Source organism: Stenella coeruleoalba (assembly GCF_951394435.1).
Source record: "Stenella coeruleoalba genome assembly, chromosome: 4".
Taxonomy (NCBI): Eukaryota; Metazoa; Chordata; class Mammalia; order Artiodactyla; family Delphinidae; genus Stenella; species Stenella coeruleoalba.
In genome coordinates this window covers 142,261,128-142,282,507 of record NC_137149.1, presented here as the reverse complement: position 1 = coordinate 142,282,507, position 21,380 = coordinate 142,261,128, and the positions used below count along the sequence as shown (strand labels likewise).

General features: G+C 40.8%; 1 protein-coding gene across 8 annotated transcripts in view; it reads left to right on the top strand.

Moving 5' to 3' along the window:
• HERC3 (HECT and RLD domain containing E3 ubiquitin protein ligase 3) overlaps positions 1-15,961 on the top strand; it is a 139,367-nt gene extending 123,406 nt beyond the window's left edge. For 7 of the 8 annotated variants that reach the window (XM_079920396.1, XM_079920394.1, XM_079920395.1 and 4 more), the window contains 3 exons: positions 11,051-11,234; positions 11,692-11,794; positions 13,767-15,961. In XM_079920396.1, coding sequence (XP_079776522.1) covers positions 11,051-11,234; positions 11,692-11,794; positions 13,767-13,975 — 496 coding nt within the window. In that variant the 3' untranslated portion in view covers positions 13,976-15,961. The remainder of the gene's footprint in view (positions 1-11,050; positions 11,235-11,691; positions 11,795-13,766) is intronic. The other variant, XR_013828185.1, reaches the window with a different exon arrangement.
• The last annotated feature ends 5,419 nt before the right edge of the window (positions 15,962-21,380 follow it).

Here is a 21,380-nt window from a genome sequence, read left to right as displayed (position 1 = left end):
GACTGGGTGAGGCCACCCACATTAGGAAGACTAATCTGCTTTACTCAGTGTCTACTGATTTAAAAGTTAATCACACCTAAAAAACTCCTTCCCAGCAACATCTCGAGTGAGGTTTGACCAAACAGCTGGGCACCATAGCCTAGCGAGATTGACACAGAATTAACCATCACAGGCTATAGTAGAAAAATTCATGCTGATGGTGCTTTTCTTAGGCAGTTGTACCAGAAAAATGTTATTGACTGTTGAGAGCATTCAAAAATGCACTACGTGAGAGCTGTGAGTTTCAGTTTTATTCAGGGACCTTACTGAGGATGCTAGCCCTGGAGACAGTTCCTCAGATAACTCTGAGAAATTGCTGTAAAGAAGTAGGGGAGGAGCCAGGATATATGAGTTTTCTGGCTGGGAGATACATGTAGTCAAGCGTACATCTTGGTAAAAGATTCCTGCTAATTACACAAAAAATTGCTCATCTCTATATGGGAAGGTGCAAGAATCTGGGGTCATTGAAATTCTTCCTTAGATATGTATCTGAACTATCTAGGGGCCCATATATTCAAAACACAGAATGCTTCATTTTGTTTTTTGTCCTGAATTCCTTTCAGTGTTTACCGTAGGTCAGTGACTGCAGTGGCAGACAACTTGATCCTTGTAGAACTGGATGGCAGGCAGCATTCTTTGTTTTACAACTCCCTCCCTTTTGATCGTAAGTTTAACCAAGTTTTGGGAGGCATTTCGTGACCAGTTTGTCCCACAGCACTAAGAAGGCTCATTCCTAGGTCAGGCGAGGATGTCATTGACAGGCCACTCAATGTGCTATTTCTGGATTAGGCCCTGTTAATAACTTAAAAATTCTCTGGATCATTTGTCTTACCAGTCTATTAAGATATAGGAAATATTTTCCCTTGTTCCTTTTCCCATATCTAGATATGCACCATTACGGTTAAATTTGTATAGGGCTATATATGTGATGAATTGCCTCAAGATGTTGAGCCATCGTTAGTTTTGCCCAAGACCTTGTTACACATTGGGTAATGCCAGAAACCACAATCTTATACGGGGTGTAAGTAATATAGCTAGTAACATTAATAAGATCATAAGTAGAGATCTGAGCATGAGCTTCCAGAACCAAACCAGAACCAAAAGATCACCGAGACAAGGAAGTGGATCACTTAAGGCAGAAATCAGATTCTTCATGTGAGTCATTAAGTGTGTAACTTTAGAGAATTCATCTGGCATGAAATGCAGCATTCAGTTTGAATTGTGGCCTAGGTGCCTGCCTCTTTGAGATGTTGTAAAGATATCAAGGGCCATGTGTTTTGTAATACTGCTTTTTCTCATCATAGAGATCTCAGAATTCAGTAGGCTCATAGCCTGATGACTATCGTTCAAGGCCTACTGGGTGAATTTTGTCAAGGCTTTGATGTGGGTGATTACATCTTCCAGTCCTACTGAAGCCACAGAAGTAGCTGTTAAATGGCCATACCAGTGAGATACAGGATCTCTCGATCTGTCAGCCTTGTATACATTGTAGATTTGCTGGAGTCATATCTAAATTGGAACACTTACGGCCTTGAGCCCAAGGGAATCCTAGGATACATCTGCCTGTCCATTCTGGCAGAAGCCAGGGACAGAAATTGGTACCACAAAGCTATTGAATTCCATGAGGTGCAACCCAGTATCCTGGTCGCCTGCCCCAGTCTCTTGCATACCAGTTGCTATCTTTAAGGGGAATGGTTTGTTGGCGTTTTTCATAAGGCGTCAGCCTCATTTTCTAGTGTTATCTGGCTGATTATGTTTAATATGATTTAACTGTTCCCAGCCTAGGGGGGCCCTTAAACTTAAATGACCGTAGCCCAGCGTTAGCCGTATAAATCTGTCCTGTACCTGAGGGAGGGTCCCTTTTAATAATTGGGAAGTTACGTTCTTTGACTGAAATTTAGCTCATTGCTCTGATGGAGCTTGAGGAACTTGAAAAGAGAATTCATGTCGATGGCCAGGGCCGGAAAAAGTATGCTTGATTGGCCAAGTGAGGGGTTCCCATGTAGTAATATCAATAGTGGCCCTACAACTTCTTTCTCCTAAAATAAATTTTCTAAGGGCCATCCAGTTACAGCCTTGGAGATAAGAAGTCCACCAAGGTAAACCTGAAGTACTGGATGTAGATAAGTGACCACAAACGCAACTATCAGATTGATTTTTGAAATTTGTATAGGATTGTGCCATGATAGAAAACATTTGATTGACGTGCAGAAGTCCAAGACATCGAGAAAACACTATAAATGATCATCCGGGTCTGGTGTGGCATATTAGGATCGCATATGAGCATAGCTGTCTACTTCCGATATTGTCTTCTTGTCCTGTGGGTGTAGTTTCTCCTCTGAGCATTGTTTTAAGGTGATTTTGAGGCCAGCAGTCCTCTCTGTAGACCAGTCTGGTGCAGGGCCCCTTCTTCAGAGGGAACTATGAATCCAAGAATCAGTCCCCTTTCGTTTCACCATGCATGAGCAAATTATGAGTACCTGATAAGGGTCCTTTCATCTAGGTCGGAGAGAGTCCTTTAAATGATGTCTTTCCAGTATATTATCTTTTGGTTGCAGGTCAGGGGGCATCTGTCTTTATTCAAAGATAGATTACTGTGATAAGCTTCAGAAACAAATTTAGAATGTCCTTTGTAATAGTTCAATTAAATCTTACAATAATGCAGCATAGTAACAAGGAGTCTAGGAAGTTGAGTCTCAGGCAGTAAATACAAATCACAGAGACAGTTAACAACACTAGAAATTAATACCTACTGAAACAAGTTTTTTCTCTCTAAAATCACCTTCATTTCTGCCACACACAGCCAAATTAAGATCACATAAGGCTCTCTGAAATTGGTTTTGCTGGAACTTTTCAAAGGTCTCTCAAGGCCAGAAAAGCCATGCCAAGGACTTGGCATCAGATTCTGCCTGCAGTACCTACAGATTTGGGTGGGTTCCTCTCAAGGTCCACAGAATACCTTGAGATCCATGCACCTGCCAGGAAGTGGCCTCCCTTATTCACCTGATAAGGCTTCCGGGAATCCTGTAAGCAAAGTACTAGGTTGTTTTTCCAAGAGGCTTTATGGTTCCATAAAGTCCACCTCAGTTCTTTAAAGCTGTCTGGTCATGTCTGATTTTTGCATAGTCTCGAATATGACATTTCATCCAAAGTCATTAATGTAGCCAATGTTTCCAGTTATCTCCTATTCTGTCTCCCGTTATAAGGAGAAGAGATGCTTATTGAATTTATGCAAATAATAATATTGCCATGAGAATAAGAATACTAAGAGTTTCCAAATTCTGGAGGAATCAGAGAGAAAAGATAAATGTTTCAGCTCTGCTTACAAAGGTACAATTTACCAAGTTGCTATAAATTATAGTTAGCTTAAGAGGAAAGAGCAAAAGTTTTCTCAAATCTGGAAAAATAAAACATTAAAAAGAATCAGAAATTTTTCAAAGAGTCATAAAAATTATAATCATCCTCATCAGTTCGTTCAGTCCCATGTTATTAATTCTTGATCTTCTGTTAACAGTTTTATGAAGCCATCAGGTTTTCCATTAGAATTCTTTAATTTCTTACCCAGTTAAGCAGTATGATCTGAAAGTTACCAGAAACCTGTGCTTGTCAAAAAGTCCTTTCTTTGAATCTTCTTGGAGATGAAGCATTTTTGTAAAAGCATCAGAGTAAAACAATAACTGTATGTAAATGACAAAAGACTTAAAAAGGCACGGTTAAAGACCTGATTACAATGTATTTGTCAAAGAAATTTGGTTATTTTCATACACTATTACAATATTAAATTTTAGATATTAAATACAAGATTAAAATATTAAAATAATGAAATTATAAAGTCCACCATATTAAATATAGTTAATACAATATTAAAATAACTAGAATTATGACATTATACCAGGACACATGTAAATTTTAGAATTTCATATAATTTTTAGAACATTTATATTAATAACATTTACCCATACAGTATAACCTAAGAAGGTTTATCACTACTTGTTTGATAATGCTAGCCATGTAATTTAACATATCAAATAAGCCTAATTAGTTTAATATTTCTCTTTGAGATGTTTCAGGGGCCCTCTGAAGCATCCCAAAGATAGTTAGAGGTCAAAAGAACTTCATGTAGAATTTGATTTGAGGAAGTTTGTCAAAGTTATCAAGAGTTTTAAAAACACTTGGTCAAATAGGATTATAGGTCACTGTGAAACAATACTTATTCACTTAGCCAAAGTGACAATAAAAGATTTCAAAGGCAAATATAGAAAGTTACAACAAGTACTTAAAAAGTAAAAAAAAAAAAAAAAAAAAAAACTTCACAATTGGTTATCAGAATCATATAAATATTCCAAGAAAACTTCGTCTCCTTAACAGAGAACCAAATTCTAGTTTTTCACCATCTTACCGTTAACATTATAATTCATTTACTCAATTAAGTTTATTCTAATCTTAGCCAGTCTAGACCATGCACAAAACTCTTTTCTCAGCATTTCTTTTCCACATCATTCTATTGATATAACTTCCTTTTTTACCTTTAGATTTTTTCCCCTATGCTTTTCCTTGTTCTCTCTCTTTTAAAAATTTTTATTGGAGTATAGTTGATTTACAGTGTTGTGTTAGTTTCTGCTGTACAGCAAAGTGAATCGGTTATACATATATCCACTCCTTTTTAGATTCTTTTCTCATATAGGTCATTACAGAGTATTGAGTAGAGTTCCCTATGCTATACAGTAGGTCCTTATTTATCTATTTTATCGATATATACAGTAGTATGTTTATGTCAATCCCAGTCTCCCAATTTATCCCTTCCCCCTTCCACCCCTGGTAACCGTAAGTTTGTTTTCTACATCTGTGACTCAATTTCTGGTTTGTAAATAAGTTCATTTGTACCATTTTTATAGATTCCACTTATAAGCGACATCATATGACAGTTTTCTTTCTGTGTCTGACTTACTTCACTCAGTATGACAATCTCTAGGTCCATCCATGTGGCTGCAAATGGCATTATTTTGTTCTTTTTTATGGCTGAGTAATATTCCATTGCATATATGTACCCCATCTTCTTTATCCATTCCTCTGTCGTTGGACATTTAGGTTGCCGCTGGCTATTGTAAATAGTGCTGCAGTGAACATTGGGATGCATGTATCTTTTTGAATTATGGTTTTCTCCAGATATATGCCCAGGAGTGGGGTTGCTGGATCATATGGTAACTCTATTTTTAGTTTTTTTAAGGAACCTCCATGCTCCTTTTTCTCTTTTCCCTCTTTTTAACCTCTCTTGAGGACAAAATTACTTTCTTTTCCCTTAACAAAATGCATTTTCATTCCTTATACCTTGTTTTTTCCTTGCATACAAAGATGTTTCCCTTATTAATTTTAGTAGTTTTAATCACACATATTAACTAGAATTCTCAACTCTTAAAAAACCTTACTTTCTAGTGAAAACTAAGAAGTAAACAATTTTAAACTTTCCTTTATGTTAGCATCCTGTAGATTGACAAACTTATGAATACTGTTTATAATTTCTAAAAAACATGTGCTTTCTTATAGAAAATTTCTCTGTGTGGCACCAAACATATTTATTAATAGTCCTGAATATCTTCTTTTCTCTGTAAAAGGAAGTCTATGTTTAGTAATTAATGTTTCAGTATATTATTTTATTTTGGAATGATCTAGATATTCAGTAAACTTCCATCATTTAACCTAATTTAGCAAAACTCTAAAGTTTCAAGTAACCATATATTTGGAGAAACTGTTTTTAAGTAGACATACCATAAAACATAATTATCCCTAAAGGGTTCACCTAAAAACTCTTATCTCATTTACACTTAATTTACTTATAAAAATTTCATCATACCAAGTTATTTTTCTTGCTGACAAATTTTGTAATAGAAATAAGATCTTAGTTGACTTTTAACAAACTTAGGTACAGTAAAAGTATTATACTGAATGTCGATGACTCTGAAGAGTCTGTATTAATTAAACCAGCAAACTTAAACTAAGTTTAATACCAAATATTAATTTAATACTGAATATTTCCCAGATCATGTGAACCTGAAATTCATTTGGGTTAGTTTCTTTTATATTTCTGAGACTGTGTATAAGTGCTTAATTTCCTTTAAGCCAATTAAGTAGCGCTCACTTACAAATTAATTTTGGCAATAATACTGTTCAGAAGTAAAGACATGTATCTATAACATACACACAGGCATGTAGACAGATGTAATCAGAGATCTCATAGCTTCATTGTAAAACTTAGTCGTGAATCGGGTATTACAATATAAAACTTACTAGTTTATAAATAACAGTTGGAATAAGTTAAGTTTACTCGCTTGGGTTTAAAAGGCCTCTTTTTCCCTTTTTTCCCTCAGTCCCAGGAATTAAAGATGGTCTAGATAAGAGTAAGATAAGAGTTCTTGAGAGCTCTGGTAAGACATTTATATCTCAAAGATGCAGGGAGAGAAATGCAAGGTCCTCCTAGAAGGACTTCATGCCCCGAGGGTCAGAATTTTGCAAGATGTTTTATCAAGCTGCCTTTCTCTAACTGCTTATGCAAAAACCAGTTTGGGAATGCCAAAAAAAGCCCCATCTTGGCCATTTCAGGGAGGATTTCCTTAATTCTTAAGTAAGTAAGTACTTGCAAGTGTAAGTTCTGTATAATATGTAAACCTGTCTGGGGTGTTGGTCAGGGGTTATCTGACACCCCTTTTTCTTGCGTTCGAGAGACTCTATTTCTCATTTTTAAATTGGTTTGTCAGAATAAAATCACTACTGAAAACTGTGGTGGGCCGACGTGCGGTTTGTGAGCTTAATTCTTCTAGGTGTCACCCTAGAGTCGTTTTAGCTCTTTTACGTGTCTGGGTTTCTCTTACTGGCAGCCTAAAAATGCTCTGGAGGCCCTGAGCACTGAATGGCCCATTCTTATATGTGCGCCCCTGGCTGAATGAGGTTTTAAGGAGTGGCTTTCCCTAGGGACCTGCTGCACAGTGTGAGGACTTCCTCCACCACTCCCATAAATGCCTCGGTTGCCCGAGAAAGCTGTCATCGGCCTGGAGGAGCTGTGTGTCTTCTCTTTGGAGCCGAAAGCTCTCCTACGGTATCTTCACTTTTATTCTGACAAATCCTGTTAAGGTAGATGATTTGAGGAAACACATCAGGTCAGGCTCCTACCTAATCACCCAGTCTGAACCTTCCCAGTGTCTTTCAAATGAACAAAATCTTCCCATTCTTTCTCAGCTGGGCACTTTCTCAGAATCTTACAACTGAACACTTTCTCAGTATCTCTTACAAAGGAAAAGTCTTACCCACTACTGAAAAAAACTCAGGATTGTCAACCAAGACAGGAGATCCGAGACCAGGAGAGACTCAGCCAGATTCGTCTGGACTCTCCAGGGAGGCACAAGGGCCCTTGCTGGTACCAAGGTCCAGATCCTCGGAGAGTTCAGGTGAAGGAAAGAAGTCTGCTCTGGGTCCGTTCGTGGTTGCCAAAAAAACTCTTGACTGAAATAAAAGTGCACAACATGAGAGCTGTGATTTGGGGTTTCTTCAGGGACCTTACTGAGGACTATAGCCTCTCAAATAGCTCCGAGGAACTGCTCCGAAGAGGTAGGGCAAGAGCCAGTATACGTGAATTGTTTGGGCTGGGAAATACATATAGTCAAACATACACCTTGGTAAGATTACTGCTAATCACAAAAAAACCCTCAGATATCTCAAGTTAATGATTTTAGTGCTTATTTATGTATGGGAGGATGCAAGAATCTGGTGTCATTGGAATTCTTCCTAATATGCATCTTAACTGTCTAGGTACCAAAAAACACAGAATGTTTCATCCTGTTTTTCATTCTGAATTCCTTTCAGTGTGCACCGTAGGTCAGTGACTGCAGTGGCTTATGACTTGGTCCTCATAGAACCGGATGGCAGGCAACATGCTTTGGTTTGCAGGCTCTGTCTAATGGGTTTCAGGAAAGCAGTATATTGTCTGCACTGTGAGAACTTTCAGCATCTACAGTTAAGATGTACAATAATCTTTTTACATTGGTGGCTTTTATTTTTAAAACTGAACATTTACCCCATTTTAAAGATGAGAAAAGAGAGGCTTAGATTCAGGACATGGCAGACCCTGGACTTGAACCCCCGTCTATCCCACTATCCACCATATTACATTGCCTGTTGGTTATTGTTTTATGCTGGTCTCAGCCTGTCAATAACCAGTGTTGTGATTGGACCAGTCCTTGTGGTTCTGATATGATTGCAAGACGCCCTTCAGAAATAACCAGCAGGACACTTTGGAAAAAAAATAAAGGTATGTTACTTACAAGACCTGTAAATTACATGGCACGCCGGGGCCACACAGTAAGGTTGGGTCAAGGGTGGTGGAGAGAAAGCAAGAGAGTGGGAGTGAGGGTCTGGGGTTCTGCTGTTTTGGGGGTTTGACAGTGGGGCCCTAGGGTTTCACGGGCTCACTCTTTGTAAATTTAAAACATAAAAGTAGGAATTTAATGCGTGGGAAGAGAAAAAAAACAAGTGGCCCGCACGGTCAGTTATCAGAATCGACCAAGATCTTTGAAAGGAGCTTCAGCGGGGAGAGGCGGCCTGGCTGTGTGGCTGGTAGTGTGTTTATTCTTCTCCATTAGCTATCTTCTTCGAAGCGGATGCTTGCACAGCCAGAGCGCTTGCATTACAAAAAAAGGACAAGAAACCCCAAACTGTCAGGGCTTATACTACAGTTAGTTATCGGTGTAGATTGGTTAATTATTGGTGACCAGATCTGCCTGGAGGAAACCCAAAATGTTCACATTGTAGTTTTATGAAGTGTAGTACGTTACAGAGGATACGTGGAAGGTATCTGTCTTCAAAGTGTCTGATTTTTTTAATTTTTAGAAAAAAAAAAGTAAATACACAAAAGCACTAAACTAATATGACAAACTTCTGTGTATCTATGCTCAAAGTTTAAACAGATAGTATTTGCTTCAGGTTTTTTAAAAAAAGAATTACTGAAGCCATTGAAATTCTTTCTGTACATCCCCTTAATCTTATTTCTCTCCTCTCACCCTCTTTTCCTACATAGACAAAACTCTTACGAATTTTATGCATAGTCTTTCATGTTTTTATATTTTTATAATATGTGTATTAAGACAAAGATCTTTTTACAAAATGCCTTTATTAAATACACACATTTTGTATATATGTCCTATACATAATTTCATACTCATACACAAAATCTCATAGCCATAAACAATGTAATAATCACTAACATTTACAAGGCGGCCTCAGTTCTAAGAACTTTACATGTATTAACTCATTTAATTTTAATAATAGTCCCATAAGCTATGTACTCTTATTCTCCCCATTTTACAGATGAAGAGGGTGAGGCACAGAGAGATTAAATAACTTGCCCAAGGGTCACAAGCCATAAGTGTGGGAGCCGTTGTCTCTTATAGATAATAATGTTTGAAGTGTTAAAGAAACAACTTACATAAGTGCTATTATATTGTACTTAATATTCAAAAACTTGGTTTTTACTCAGCATTGTTCTTGAGATTCTTCTATTCCTTTGGACAAAAATTTCGTAAAGTGCTGTGCTTTATGGTTTCCATCATGACTTTTTACTGTCTCTTTGTCTATTCTTATATTAATGGATATTTAGTTTTGTTTCTCCCAATTTTCTGTATTACAAGAGAATGCTGCAACGAACACCCCTGTACTTGTCTTCTTGTGCACTCATGTGAGGGGTCTCTCTGGGGCACTAGCTGGTAGTAGAGTAGCTGGGTAAAAGGGTATTTACTTTTTCAACTTTTCCGGATATTGGCAACTTTTTCTCCCAGCTGTTTATGCCTCAGTGCACAGATTACATTCCCACTAGTCAGAGATGGAATATACATACAGACAATGGCCAGACCGTATATAAAAAGGGAACTCTGACAGAGAAAGACAAATATCATATGATGTCACTTGTATGTGGAATCTAACCAAAAAAATGATATACATGAACTTATTTATAAAACAAAAATAGACTCACAGGCATAGAAAACGAACTTATGGTTACCAAAGGGGATGGTGGGGGGAGAGATAAATTAGGAGTTTGGGATTAACATATACACACTACTATATATAAAATAGATAAACAACAAGGACCTACTGTACAGCACAGGGAACTATATTCTACTGATATATCTTGTAATAACCTATAATGGAAAAGAATCTGAAAAAGAATATATATATATCATATATATATCGTATATATATAACTGAATCACTTTGCTGTACACCTGAAGCACAACATTCAAAATTAACTACACTTCAGTTTTTTAAAACATGGGTAAAAAATCACAAACGGCCAAAACAAAAACAAAAACAAACCAGAACTCTGACCTGGAACCTGCAGAAACCTGCCCAGAAAACCAACTCCTTATCTACAGTAAGCAGCCCGGGAAGCCAGCTTGCTTTGAGTCAGGCTTGCAGAAGCCATTGTCGTAATTAGCATTTGACTGTTCCTTAGTGAGATGGAGCCGTTGTATTAAGACAGTTCTTTCCAGAGGTCATTAAGGGATTTATAGTAAGGTGTTAGGAAATTACCTTTTAAAGTAGGGGAGGATACAAATGTCAGATGGGTTTAGCTTTATTCATTTTTGAAGAGAAAGGAAGTAGTCTAGAACCATTATCTTAGGCTTTTTCTTTTAAGCAGAAAAAGTCTTATCTTTTTCCTTAACTGAATTATGTAGGACCATAAACAAGATGAAAACTGGAACACCTCAGGTAAAATAAAGTCAGCAGTATGGTTCCACCCACCTGGCCCCCTCCCCTTCCTTCTTGCCTCTCCTGCCCCCAGATCACCGGAGACCCCCTTGGTGGAATCCTAGGGCTGGGTGGTAACCTACAAGATGCTGTAGGATGCCTCCTGGTGAGAGCATTTGATGAGATTTTTCATCTCCCTCAGCCTCAGTTAGAAGGGGAACTTGATAAATTCTACAAGACTCTGGGCTAAACGTATTCTATTTCTTTGGTCTCCTGGCAGGCAGGAATTTGTGGATGCTTACGTGAATTATGTCTTCCAAATCTCAGTTCATGAATGGTACACAGCTTTCTCCAGCGGCTTCCTAAAGGTGTGTGGTGGCAAAGTGCTTGAGCTCTTCCAGCCTTCGGAACTGAGGGCCATGATGGTGGGGAACAGCAACTACAACTGGGAGGCCCTGGAGGAGGTAAGCCTAAAAGGTGCGGTCTGTCCCCTCTGAGGGAGCAGCACAGGCCTGGGCACAGCGCCCAGAACCCGCTCTTTTTCTTTTTTTTTTTTCTTTTTGCGGTACACGGGCCTCTCACTGCCGTGGCCTCTCCCGTTGCGGAGCACAGGCTCCGGACGCGCAGGCCCAGCGGCCATGGCTCACGGGCCCAGCTGCTCCGCGGCATGTGGGATCTTCCTGGACCGGGGCATGAACCCGTGTCCCCTGCATCGGCAGGCGGACTCCCAACCACTGCGCCACCAGAGAACTCCCCCCCCCCCCCCGGGTCTCTTTCTTAAGTATTCTGTGGTCACGTAGGATTTGGAGGCCTCCTGCATCTCGGTGGTTATTTCTTACTCTCCAGTGCAAATGGTATACAGATGTCCATTTGTAATGTTCTTCTGGAAGATAATTTTTTTCTTTCTGTCTTTTTTGGCAGACTGCCATCTACAAGGGTGATTACTCAGCCACACATCCCACTGTGAAACTATTTTGGGAAACGTTTCATGAGTTCCCATTGGAAAAGAAGAAGAAGTTTCTCTGTAAGTAACATCAGTGTGGTATCTGTCCACATTTCAGTTTTGCATTTGGTATAGGATGGTATACTCCGTGGTGAAGTTCAGCTCTTTTAAATGGTAAAGGGCAAGTAAGGAAATATATTTACATTTTTTGTCTTAGTGATATCTGAGGCGCAGCAGAGGTGGTTAATCCTTATTTGTTGTGTAACGGGGTGGGTTGCATGAAAGGAAGAAAAGCATTTCAGTGATTTTTAATTGCTCTAAAAATACTAGTTATTTTATATGAAGGGGATTCCTTTAAGTATTACATTGATGAAATCGAATTGTTTGGATTAACCTCCCTTATCTTTCTAGCCTTTTGAAAATATTTGTGTCTACTGCAGATGTAACTGGGGAGATGTGATTTATAACAGCTTTACTGAGATTTAATTCACACACACATACTGTTACAATTCAAGGTGTACAGTTCCGTGGTTTTTAGTATATTCAGAGTTGTGAAACTATCGATTAATTTTAGAACACGTTCATCACCCCCAGAAGAAACACTGTACCCATTAGCAGCCTTCCCCCGTTTCCTCCCAGCCGCCCACCGCTTACCAATCTGCTGTGTCTCTGTGGATTCGCCCGTTCTGGGTGTTTCATATAAATGGAATCGTACAAAAAATGGTCCTTTGTGACTGGCTGGATGACGTCTGAGAATGGTAGTACATTTGCAAAGGAAAATGAAGCCTAGTTTACATGAGCAAATTACCCTTTTAAAAATAGTAGAAATCCTTGTGTCATTGTATAATCAGAGTCATAAATTAGCCATTGCATAGCATAACATTTTTATCAATATAAAATGAGAAAAACAGAGTTTGAAAGGCAGTCTCTTTTGCTTTTTAAGAATGAGCATATATTAGTATTAATGCAAGGTTTACCCCCAGATTCTCCTGCTCCCATGGAGTAAGGATGAGAGGAAGCGGAGAGCTTACAAAAGAATTCCTAAAAAGAGCCCTGCTTCCCCCTCTGCCCGGTTACATGGGCCCTTGAGAAATAGCGGCATACGAGTCAGTCAGGATGACAGGATGAGATTTGCCAGTGGCTCTTGTGGGACTGTGACAAGCAAGAGGCGCTTGCCCTTGGTCCGGGGATTTCCTTAAAAGAAGATGTTTTTCTGTTCAGAGACCATTGGACTTCCATAAATTTTTATTAACTTTCCAGATTTGGCAAGAATGTTTATGTATCATAGCCTCAGGTAGTGACAGGTTATCTGAACGTGCTCCTTAACTAATGATTTCATTGTATCGATAGTTAATTTTCCAGCAGTTCAACAAAGAAGGTTATCTAGTGCTGGAAAACAGGAAGAGACAGCTGGGCTGGTCTTTTTTTTCCCTCCAAGTCACAAGTGTGTCCCAAGAGGGGAATGTCTCATATAGTGTCAGTGTCAGATCTTCTGGTTTAAGAGAAATGGAGAGACAGGGAAAGGCAAGCAAACAGATCCCAAATGGAAATTCACCAGCCAAGGGGGTATAATCACAGATACTTGAGGGGAGAGGGGAGACCCTGAGGCCCCATGGTCTGCAGTTTTCTTCCGGGTTTCTGAGGTCAGTCCTTTTCCTAGGTCAGCATTTCCCTTCCCCTTTGATTTTGTGAAAGCTCATGACATTTATGAGGCCACACGTTTCACTGAGGCCATTCTTTATTCGGGGGCATTTCTGAGCATCTTTCCATTGGATGGATGCTTTGTCAGTGTATAATTAGGGTCTGAAATTAGCCAATGAAAAGTACAGACTTTTTAATCCATATAAAACCAGAACACAGGGCTTGAAAGGCAATCTCTTGCTTTATAAGTGAGCATTTTTTAATATTAATACGACACATATTGGCACAAGAAAGTGGTTGTACTTCTCACATGAGCCACAGGGTGTCACCCCTTCCCTTCTGTTCCTCCCTGGGCCGCAGAGAGCCGCTCCCCATTTACCTAGCTGGTGTTTCCCGTTCTCTTTCTCCGCAGTGTTCCTGACAGGCAGCGATCGCATCCCCATCTACGGCATGGCCAGCCTGCAGATAGTCATCCAGTCCACAGCCAGCGGGGAGGAGTACTTGCCCGTGGCCCACACTTGCTACAACCTTCTCGACCTCCCCAAGTACAGCAGCAAAGAGGTCCTGTGTGCACGGCTGACCCAGGCCCTTGACAACTACGAGGGGTTCAGCTTGGCCTGAGGCTCCCCAGCTTGCCCCCGATTCCCCTTCCTTCCTCCACGTCCACAGTGAGGCCCATACAGAAAATCATGGGGAGTGAGTTCTGTTTTTTTTTTTAATTGTATAAGTGGGTTGGAACTTTTGAATCCTGAACCCGATTGATGCATTTCTGGGGTGGTAAGCAGGGACCTTTTTGAAAAATCAGGAGTTAGGGATGGGGTGAAAAACTGGCCCTTGTCTGAGAAGCGATTTTGTTTCTAAACGCAGTTCTCCATTGTTCCTTGCACTTGTGACTACGCTGTACTCTGCTGGATAAAAGGGCAGTGGATTTTTAAACTCGCATTCCCCAGATGTCTCTCTCAGCCCTGACCTTTCCTCATGACGCTTCCTTGTCTTCCTAACTTCTCATTCCTCTGCAAGAATGATTTGACTGACCTGTCCTTTCTCACCTGCACGTGCAGAACATCTCCTTTCTCTGCAGCCTTGGAAATGCTCCTGGCTTGTTGCCGTCCAACCCTAAGGACTAAGAAGGAGAGGATTACTTCAGAAATTCCCAAGCCCAACAAGCTGAATCCGGGTCCATGACTTTGGCGGAACTCTTGCGAATTTATGGGAGCCTTTCATAAACCTGCCTTTTGCCTAAAAACACAGTTCTTGAGGGACTGGCCGTCTCCCCACGGCTCTGCCTATTCCCGGCCCTCCTCAAAGGGGTGCAGAGCCGCGTAGCTTCGCAGCTGAGCCGACCTCGGTCTGCTGGCCCCGCCAAGCCCTTTTGACAACAAGATGAGGTAACAGGCCCTCCCCCTCTGGCATCATTTTGCTTTTGGAGCAGGTTGCATTAATCTTCTAAGGCGTGTTTTCTCCCAGAAAAGTAGAATAAATTTCTTATCCTTTTCCCTATCACTTTCTGTCTCTCCCACTTCATCTCTCCTCCCACCCTCCTACTTTTCTCTTCACTTCATCCCATTCTCTGTTACCTGACTTAATGTCCCTTCCTCTCCTCTCCTCCTGGTGGATGCATGCAGTCTATTTTCCTTTTCTATTTAAATTGCAGAATTTCTACTCAGATTTTTTTTTTTCCTCTTCCCTAACTGCTAAGACTTAAGGACATTCTTTATTATGGAACTTTTGTTTATTGCATTTGGAATGTGCGTTTACAGTGGGATTTCAGGAGGGATTGTGTTTGAAGCAAATATATGTATTTCAGAAATCATGACACACTCAACCTTCTTCATCATGGGATCAGAAAATTCTACATGAGCAAAGAATCCATGTCAGCCTAATTTTAAATTCCTAGTCACTAGAGAAGAGACTTATTTATATAAAATGAAGTATTTATGAACCGTGAGACAGCATCAAACCTCACTGAAGGATTGTAGATTTTTTGCTTTTTGTTTTTAAAACTTATTCCAGTTGCTAAATTGGTAGTTTTTCAGTCTTTATAATACAAGATTAAAAAAGATATAGTTATATGAAATGTTTATTTTCTATGTGTGTGCCTATAGTTCAATATTATGCAATAAATTTGCTGTTTTAATGTAACCAGAACTATCTCTTCTTGTACTTGCAGAATGGGTAGCTTGCTTTCAGTAGAAGAATTAAGTCATCTACCCGAGTAATCTAATACAAGGTCAAACTTGCTTCCTGCCACAAGAGAGTAGAACCAACTGCTGGGAAAATGAAGAGGAAAACAGGGTAGGGGGGAGCATATGGCATTAAGGAGGGCTGGGATTTCTGAAGCTTCTGATGGGTGAAAAGGCATTTCTCACGGAGGGGAAGGCCTTAGCAAGGGCTTGAACATGGTGAAGTATTTAAGGAAGGGCCAGGAACAATTCGAAGGGAGGATCAGAGGAAACAGAATAATGGTAAATACGACTGGGGAGAAAGACAGTAAGTTTGGGGCTGAGGAACCAGGCTAAGCCTTGGACCTTCAAAATGTTCAGAGCCTTGGGGTGGGGGAAGGAGGCAGTGATATGAGTTGAGCCTGGTTTTAAGGAAATGCGGATAAGGGTACTTGTGTTGGAATGGAGTGGGAAGGACAGCAGCTGAGAGCAGTATGGGGGGTGGGGCAGCAGTGGAAAGAGAAGAGCTGTGCGCAGGAGGGACGGGAGGAGGGGAGGCGATGGGAGCCTTCAGGGAAAAGGAGGAATTAAAGGTGAATGTAAGACTTAGTAATCTAATGGCTGATGCTAATTAATTAGCCCACTTACACACAGTAAAAAATATTTTCAATAAGTTTTAAAAATTACCATGTACTGCTTTTACCAGACTTACTAGATGGTTTAAAAGTGGTAAAGAGAACAGTAGCTTTCCATTAATAAGTTCCATTCAACAAACACTTAAGAGCATACATAAGTGCTCAGTTTGCAGGACAAAAAAAGCCTGTTACCTTTAATTTTGAATGAAAATAGCCAAGTTATTTTAAATTTGGGGGGGGGCCTTCAGAATCCTCATGCATGGAATAAGGAGATTGGACCAGATGATTCCTAAGGTCACTGAGCTCTAAAATTCCTGTACATAGAGATGCGCAATAAATTCCTCTAAATGTTTCTTGCAATAAATTCCTCTAAATGTTTCTTGCATGAATGAAATTCTGTGCTGCTTTTCTAAAAACGATTTTTCTGGCATATTCTCCTCTTTTTTCCTTTATCACTATTGCTTTAGAAGACTCTTCAGGTAGGCATTTCTAGATTTACCTACCTGCCTACCTACCTACCTTCCCTCACCTGCAGACAGACATTCGGAAGTTTCTTCAGTTTTCAGAAATGTACCTATTTAATGAAAAAAATCTCATTAAAATAAGGCCACTTGTGGTGGGTGGATTTAATGACAGTGTAACCAGGCGATTTAGCCAATTGTGATAGCTCCCGCTCCGCCTGAAAGCTTCTTGACCAGAAAGGAAGGTTCTCTATTAATAATCCCGGAGAGCCAGGGTTGGCAGCTACAGCCTGTGAGCTAAAATGGGTTTTACATTTTTAAAAGGGTCTGGTCTGTAAAGCCTAACAAACCATGTTAACATCTGGCCCTTTACAGAAAAAGACTTGCCCCAACCCTTTGAGACCAGACTTGCAGGAATCACAGTAAGAGTTGATAACTTACTTACTGAAGTGTCAGGAGGAACTCGGTCATAGCTGACGTTGAACTAGAGAGACATGTCTGGGCCTTTCTGCCGCAAGGGTAAGCAAAGCAAGCTTTGTCTAAGATTAACCCACAGAAACAGGCACCAAGGTTTCGAGCGTGGTGACTACCAGGTATTGACGGTGGGCCAGACCCCGCACCAAGCATTATCTACGCGCTATTCAGTTTCATTGCTACCACTGCCCTCCTGGCTCGACCGTTCACTAGCCACACAGCTAACCTCTCTGTAGCTCATTTTCTTCCTATTTAAAATGGGAATAAAAATAATGCCTCCCTCATGGAGTTGTAATGAGAAGTAAATGAATGAATTAATGGAAAGCACATAGAACAGTGCCTAGCACGTAACAAGCTCTCAGTAACTATAATTTTCATTCTTATCCCAGTTTTTCGCATGAAGAAATAAATGTTTAGAGGAAATAACTTGTTCACTGTCACAGTGGTAGGACGTGAACTTGACCATTCCTCTATATTACGCCCAGCTGCTAGGGTGGGCAGCAAATTTGACCAGGGATGGATAGCTAGAGATGAGGTTTGCCTAGAGCCCAGATAAAAAGACACGTTGTGATGTGGCAGGTGACTTCCCTGACCACCCGTCTGCAAGTGGTCATAGTGCAATATGATTTGTTTTCGTGCCACTGTGCAGTTCAGTAAGGCAATTCTACGATCATGAGACCAAAATCCTGATCAGATGTGTGGCTTCTCTGTCATCTGCTGTGGATCTCACTGGAGCTAGTGTCTGTGGGCATTTAGTTGTCAGCCTAGTACCTGTTGACTTCTCCCAGACCATAGTTTGGAACTGACGGTCAAAGAGTAGATTCCAAGTTGGTGAACATGTGGAGGTGTGCTAGGTGAGCGGTGTGCCTGGAGGGGGCATCGAAGCTCCGTGCCCATTCCCACATACCTTGCTCTATGTATCCCTTCCATCTGGTTCCTGAGTTGCAGGACTGGAGGTGATGCCGCCAAAACGGCAGTGCAGGATACCCAGCCTCCATTCTTCCACAAAGATCAACGCTTAGCCGTCTATCCATGAACAAAACCAGCTCTGGGAGAGCTCTGGAGTCCACCTAAGAAACTTCAGTAATGCAGCTGAACATAAAACCTGAGAATAACCATACAAAAAGGGGACGACACCTTCACTCTGCCTGCACCATCCCATCCCCAAAGCCAGCAGTGCTCAGCACCAAGAGGGAGTGCCCAGCTAGAAAGGGGGACCCTTCACTAGGAAAGGGGGAGTGGGGTGAGTGACCAGCTTCCCCTGCCTTTCGGGGCACCTCATGAAGGCCCCCCTTCAGCTTCACCCTACTCACTCAGAGATTGGCAAAGCTGAGACACATAGAAAGGGGGGACAAGGGACAAGGAAGAAAAAGCAGGGGCTCCCAGAAGCAGGCACATAGCAGGAGCAGCTGTGGTTCCGAGACACCTGCTCCACAGACAAATCCAGCAGCTTTCACCACTGAAGAAACCAAGAGACAGCACAACCACCATGGGCCCCACAGGTATTTGCATTCACGGACATCAGCCACCTCAGCCCCTACCTGTTTATTTCCTTCCCAGCCTGCCCCACTCTGGCCCCTGCTAGAGCCCAGGCCTCCGCGTGAGCACAAGACACCAGCCTACAAGCCCCATGGCCACGTGTGCACTTGGGGCTAGCCCCTCCAGCCGCGCACTTGCACACTGCCAGCCTGACACCTGACACTGGCCTCCGCTGTGGTGTGCACACCCAGGGGGAGACGAACATGCAGACAGCCAGGGACCCTGGCAGCTGCCAGCGTGCCCACAGTTGGCCCTGGCCCTTGCTGCCTGCCCTGGCACCCACCACTAGGTATGTGTCTGCAACTGGCCCCTGCCACTACATAGGCATCCGTAGCTGATCCCTGCAGCGGAGTGTGTACACACCGTTGGCCCCGTCCACCACACCGCCTGTCCTGGTCCTCGGACCAGGGGGTGCTGCTGAGGACCCCAAGCACCACTGCAGCCTTTGTGGACTCCCTGCAGCATTCATCAGAGACCATTCAGTTGCTGACGCTATGGACCCCAGCAACCTGAGCCACAGAGATCACGCCCCTGCCCCAACCCACTGCTGCCACACAACCCCACACTTGGTGCCCTGGGGTCACGGCGTGTTGCAGTGTGCTCCACCAACCCCTGCGGCTGTGAAAGTCTTCACTTACCAAAGTCAGTCCATAAAGTCTGGAAGAGGTGACTGCTGCTTCAAATGCACAGACACCTGTGAAAGGCTATGGGGATCCTGAAGAAGCAGGGAAATAGGTCTCCACCAAAGGAGTACAGTAAACGTCCAGGAACTGGCCCTAAAGAAATGGAGATCCAGGAGGTGGCCTGATAGACACTTTAAAATAATTGTCTAAAGATGCTCAGGGAGCTACAAGAGAACAGAAAAACACTCTAATGATACCTGGAAGACAGTACAAGAACAAACAAGATGTACAGCAAAGAGACAGAAGATCTGAAAAAAAATTGTGGAGCTGAAGAATACAGTAATTGAAGATTCAAGAGAGACCTTCAACATCAGACCTGAACAAGAAGAAGAAAGAATCAGTGGGACAGACCAATTGAAAGTAGCCAATCAGAGGAGCAAAAAGAAAAAAAGAATGAAAAGGACTGAAGAACACCTATAAGACTTAGGGGACACCATTAAAAGAAACACTGTACATATCATTGGAATTACAGAAGGAGAAGAGGTGGAGAAAGAGGTAGAAAGCTTATTTAAAGAAAGAATGGCTGAGAATTTCTCTCTCAAACCTGGGAGAAATTTGGACTTCCAAGTTCATGAAACTAATAGGTTTATTTTCAATCTAAAATGATCTCCTCCAAGATACATTAAAAAAATGGTCTAAAATCAAAACCAGAGAATTTTTAGAGCAGCAAGAGAAGAAAAAATCTCATACAAGGGAACCCCCCCGTAAGGAAGTCAGCAGATTTCCCAGTAATGACCTTGCAGGCCAGGAGAGAATGGGATAATATATTCAAGTACTGAAAGAAAAAAAAACCTGCCAACCAAGAATACTTTACCCAGCAAAGTTGTCCTTCAGATATGAAGGTGAGATAAAGACTCTCCCTAACAAAAAAAAATTGAGGGAGTTCACCACCACTAGACCTTACTTATTAAGAAAGCTGAAAGGAATTCTTCAAGCTGAAATGAAAGGATACCAGTTAGTAACATGAACACATAAAAATATACAACATACTGGTTAAGATAAGTATGTAGTCAGATTCAGAATACTCTAATACTGTAATATGGTAGTGTGTTCATTACTTAACTCCGGTATAAAGGTTAAAGGACAAAAGTATTAGAAAACTATAACTACAATAATTTGTTAATACATAATATAAAATATAAATTGTGACATCAGAAACATAAAAGAGGGAAAGTAAAAGGGTAGAGGTTTTGTATGCAATCAACATTAAATTATCAGCCTAAAATAGACTTATAAGTTGTTTTATGTAAGCCTTATGGTAATAACAAAGCAAAAGCCTACAGTAGATTCATAAAAGATAAAGAGGAAACTAAAGCATAATCACTATGGAAATTCATTCACAGAGGTAGGCAGAAAGAGAGGAAGAAAGTAACAAAGGGACTAAAAAACAGCCAGAAAACAAAAAGATGGCATTAGTAGGTCTTTACCTATTAATAATTTCTTTAAATATAAATGTATTGAATTCTCAAAAGACAAAGAGTGGCTGGATGGATAAAAAAACAAAACTCAACTCTATGCTGCCTCCAAGAGACTCACTTCAGCTTTAAGGACACAGACAAGCTCAGAATGAAGGTGTGGGAAGAGATATTCACGCAAGTGAAAACCACAAGAGGGCAGGGATAGCTATACTTAAATCCGACAGACTAGACTTTAAGCCAAAAATGGTAACAAGAGACAAAGAAGATCATATAATGACAAAGAGGTCAATTTATCAAGAAGATTTAACAGTTGTAAATATATAATCACCTAACGTTGGAGCTAAATACATTAACAAAATACTAACAGATCTGAAAGGAGAAATAGATGACAATACAATAATAGTTAAGGACTTCAGTATCCCACTTTTAACAAAGGATAGATCATCCAGACAGAAAATCAATAAAGAAACATTGGACTTGAACCATACTTTAGACCAAATCAGTTAAACAGATATATACAGAACATTCCATCCAACAGAAACAAAACACACATTCTTCTCAAATGCACATGGAACATTCTGCACAATAGGTCATACCATAGGTCACAAAACAAGTCTTAGCAAATTTAAGATTGGAATCATACCAAGTATCTTT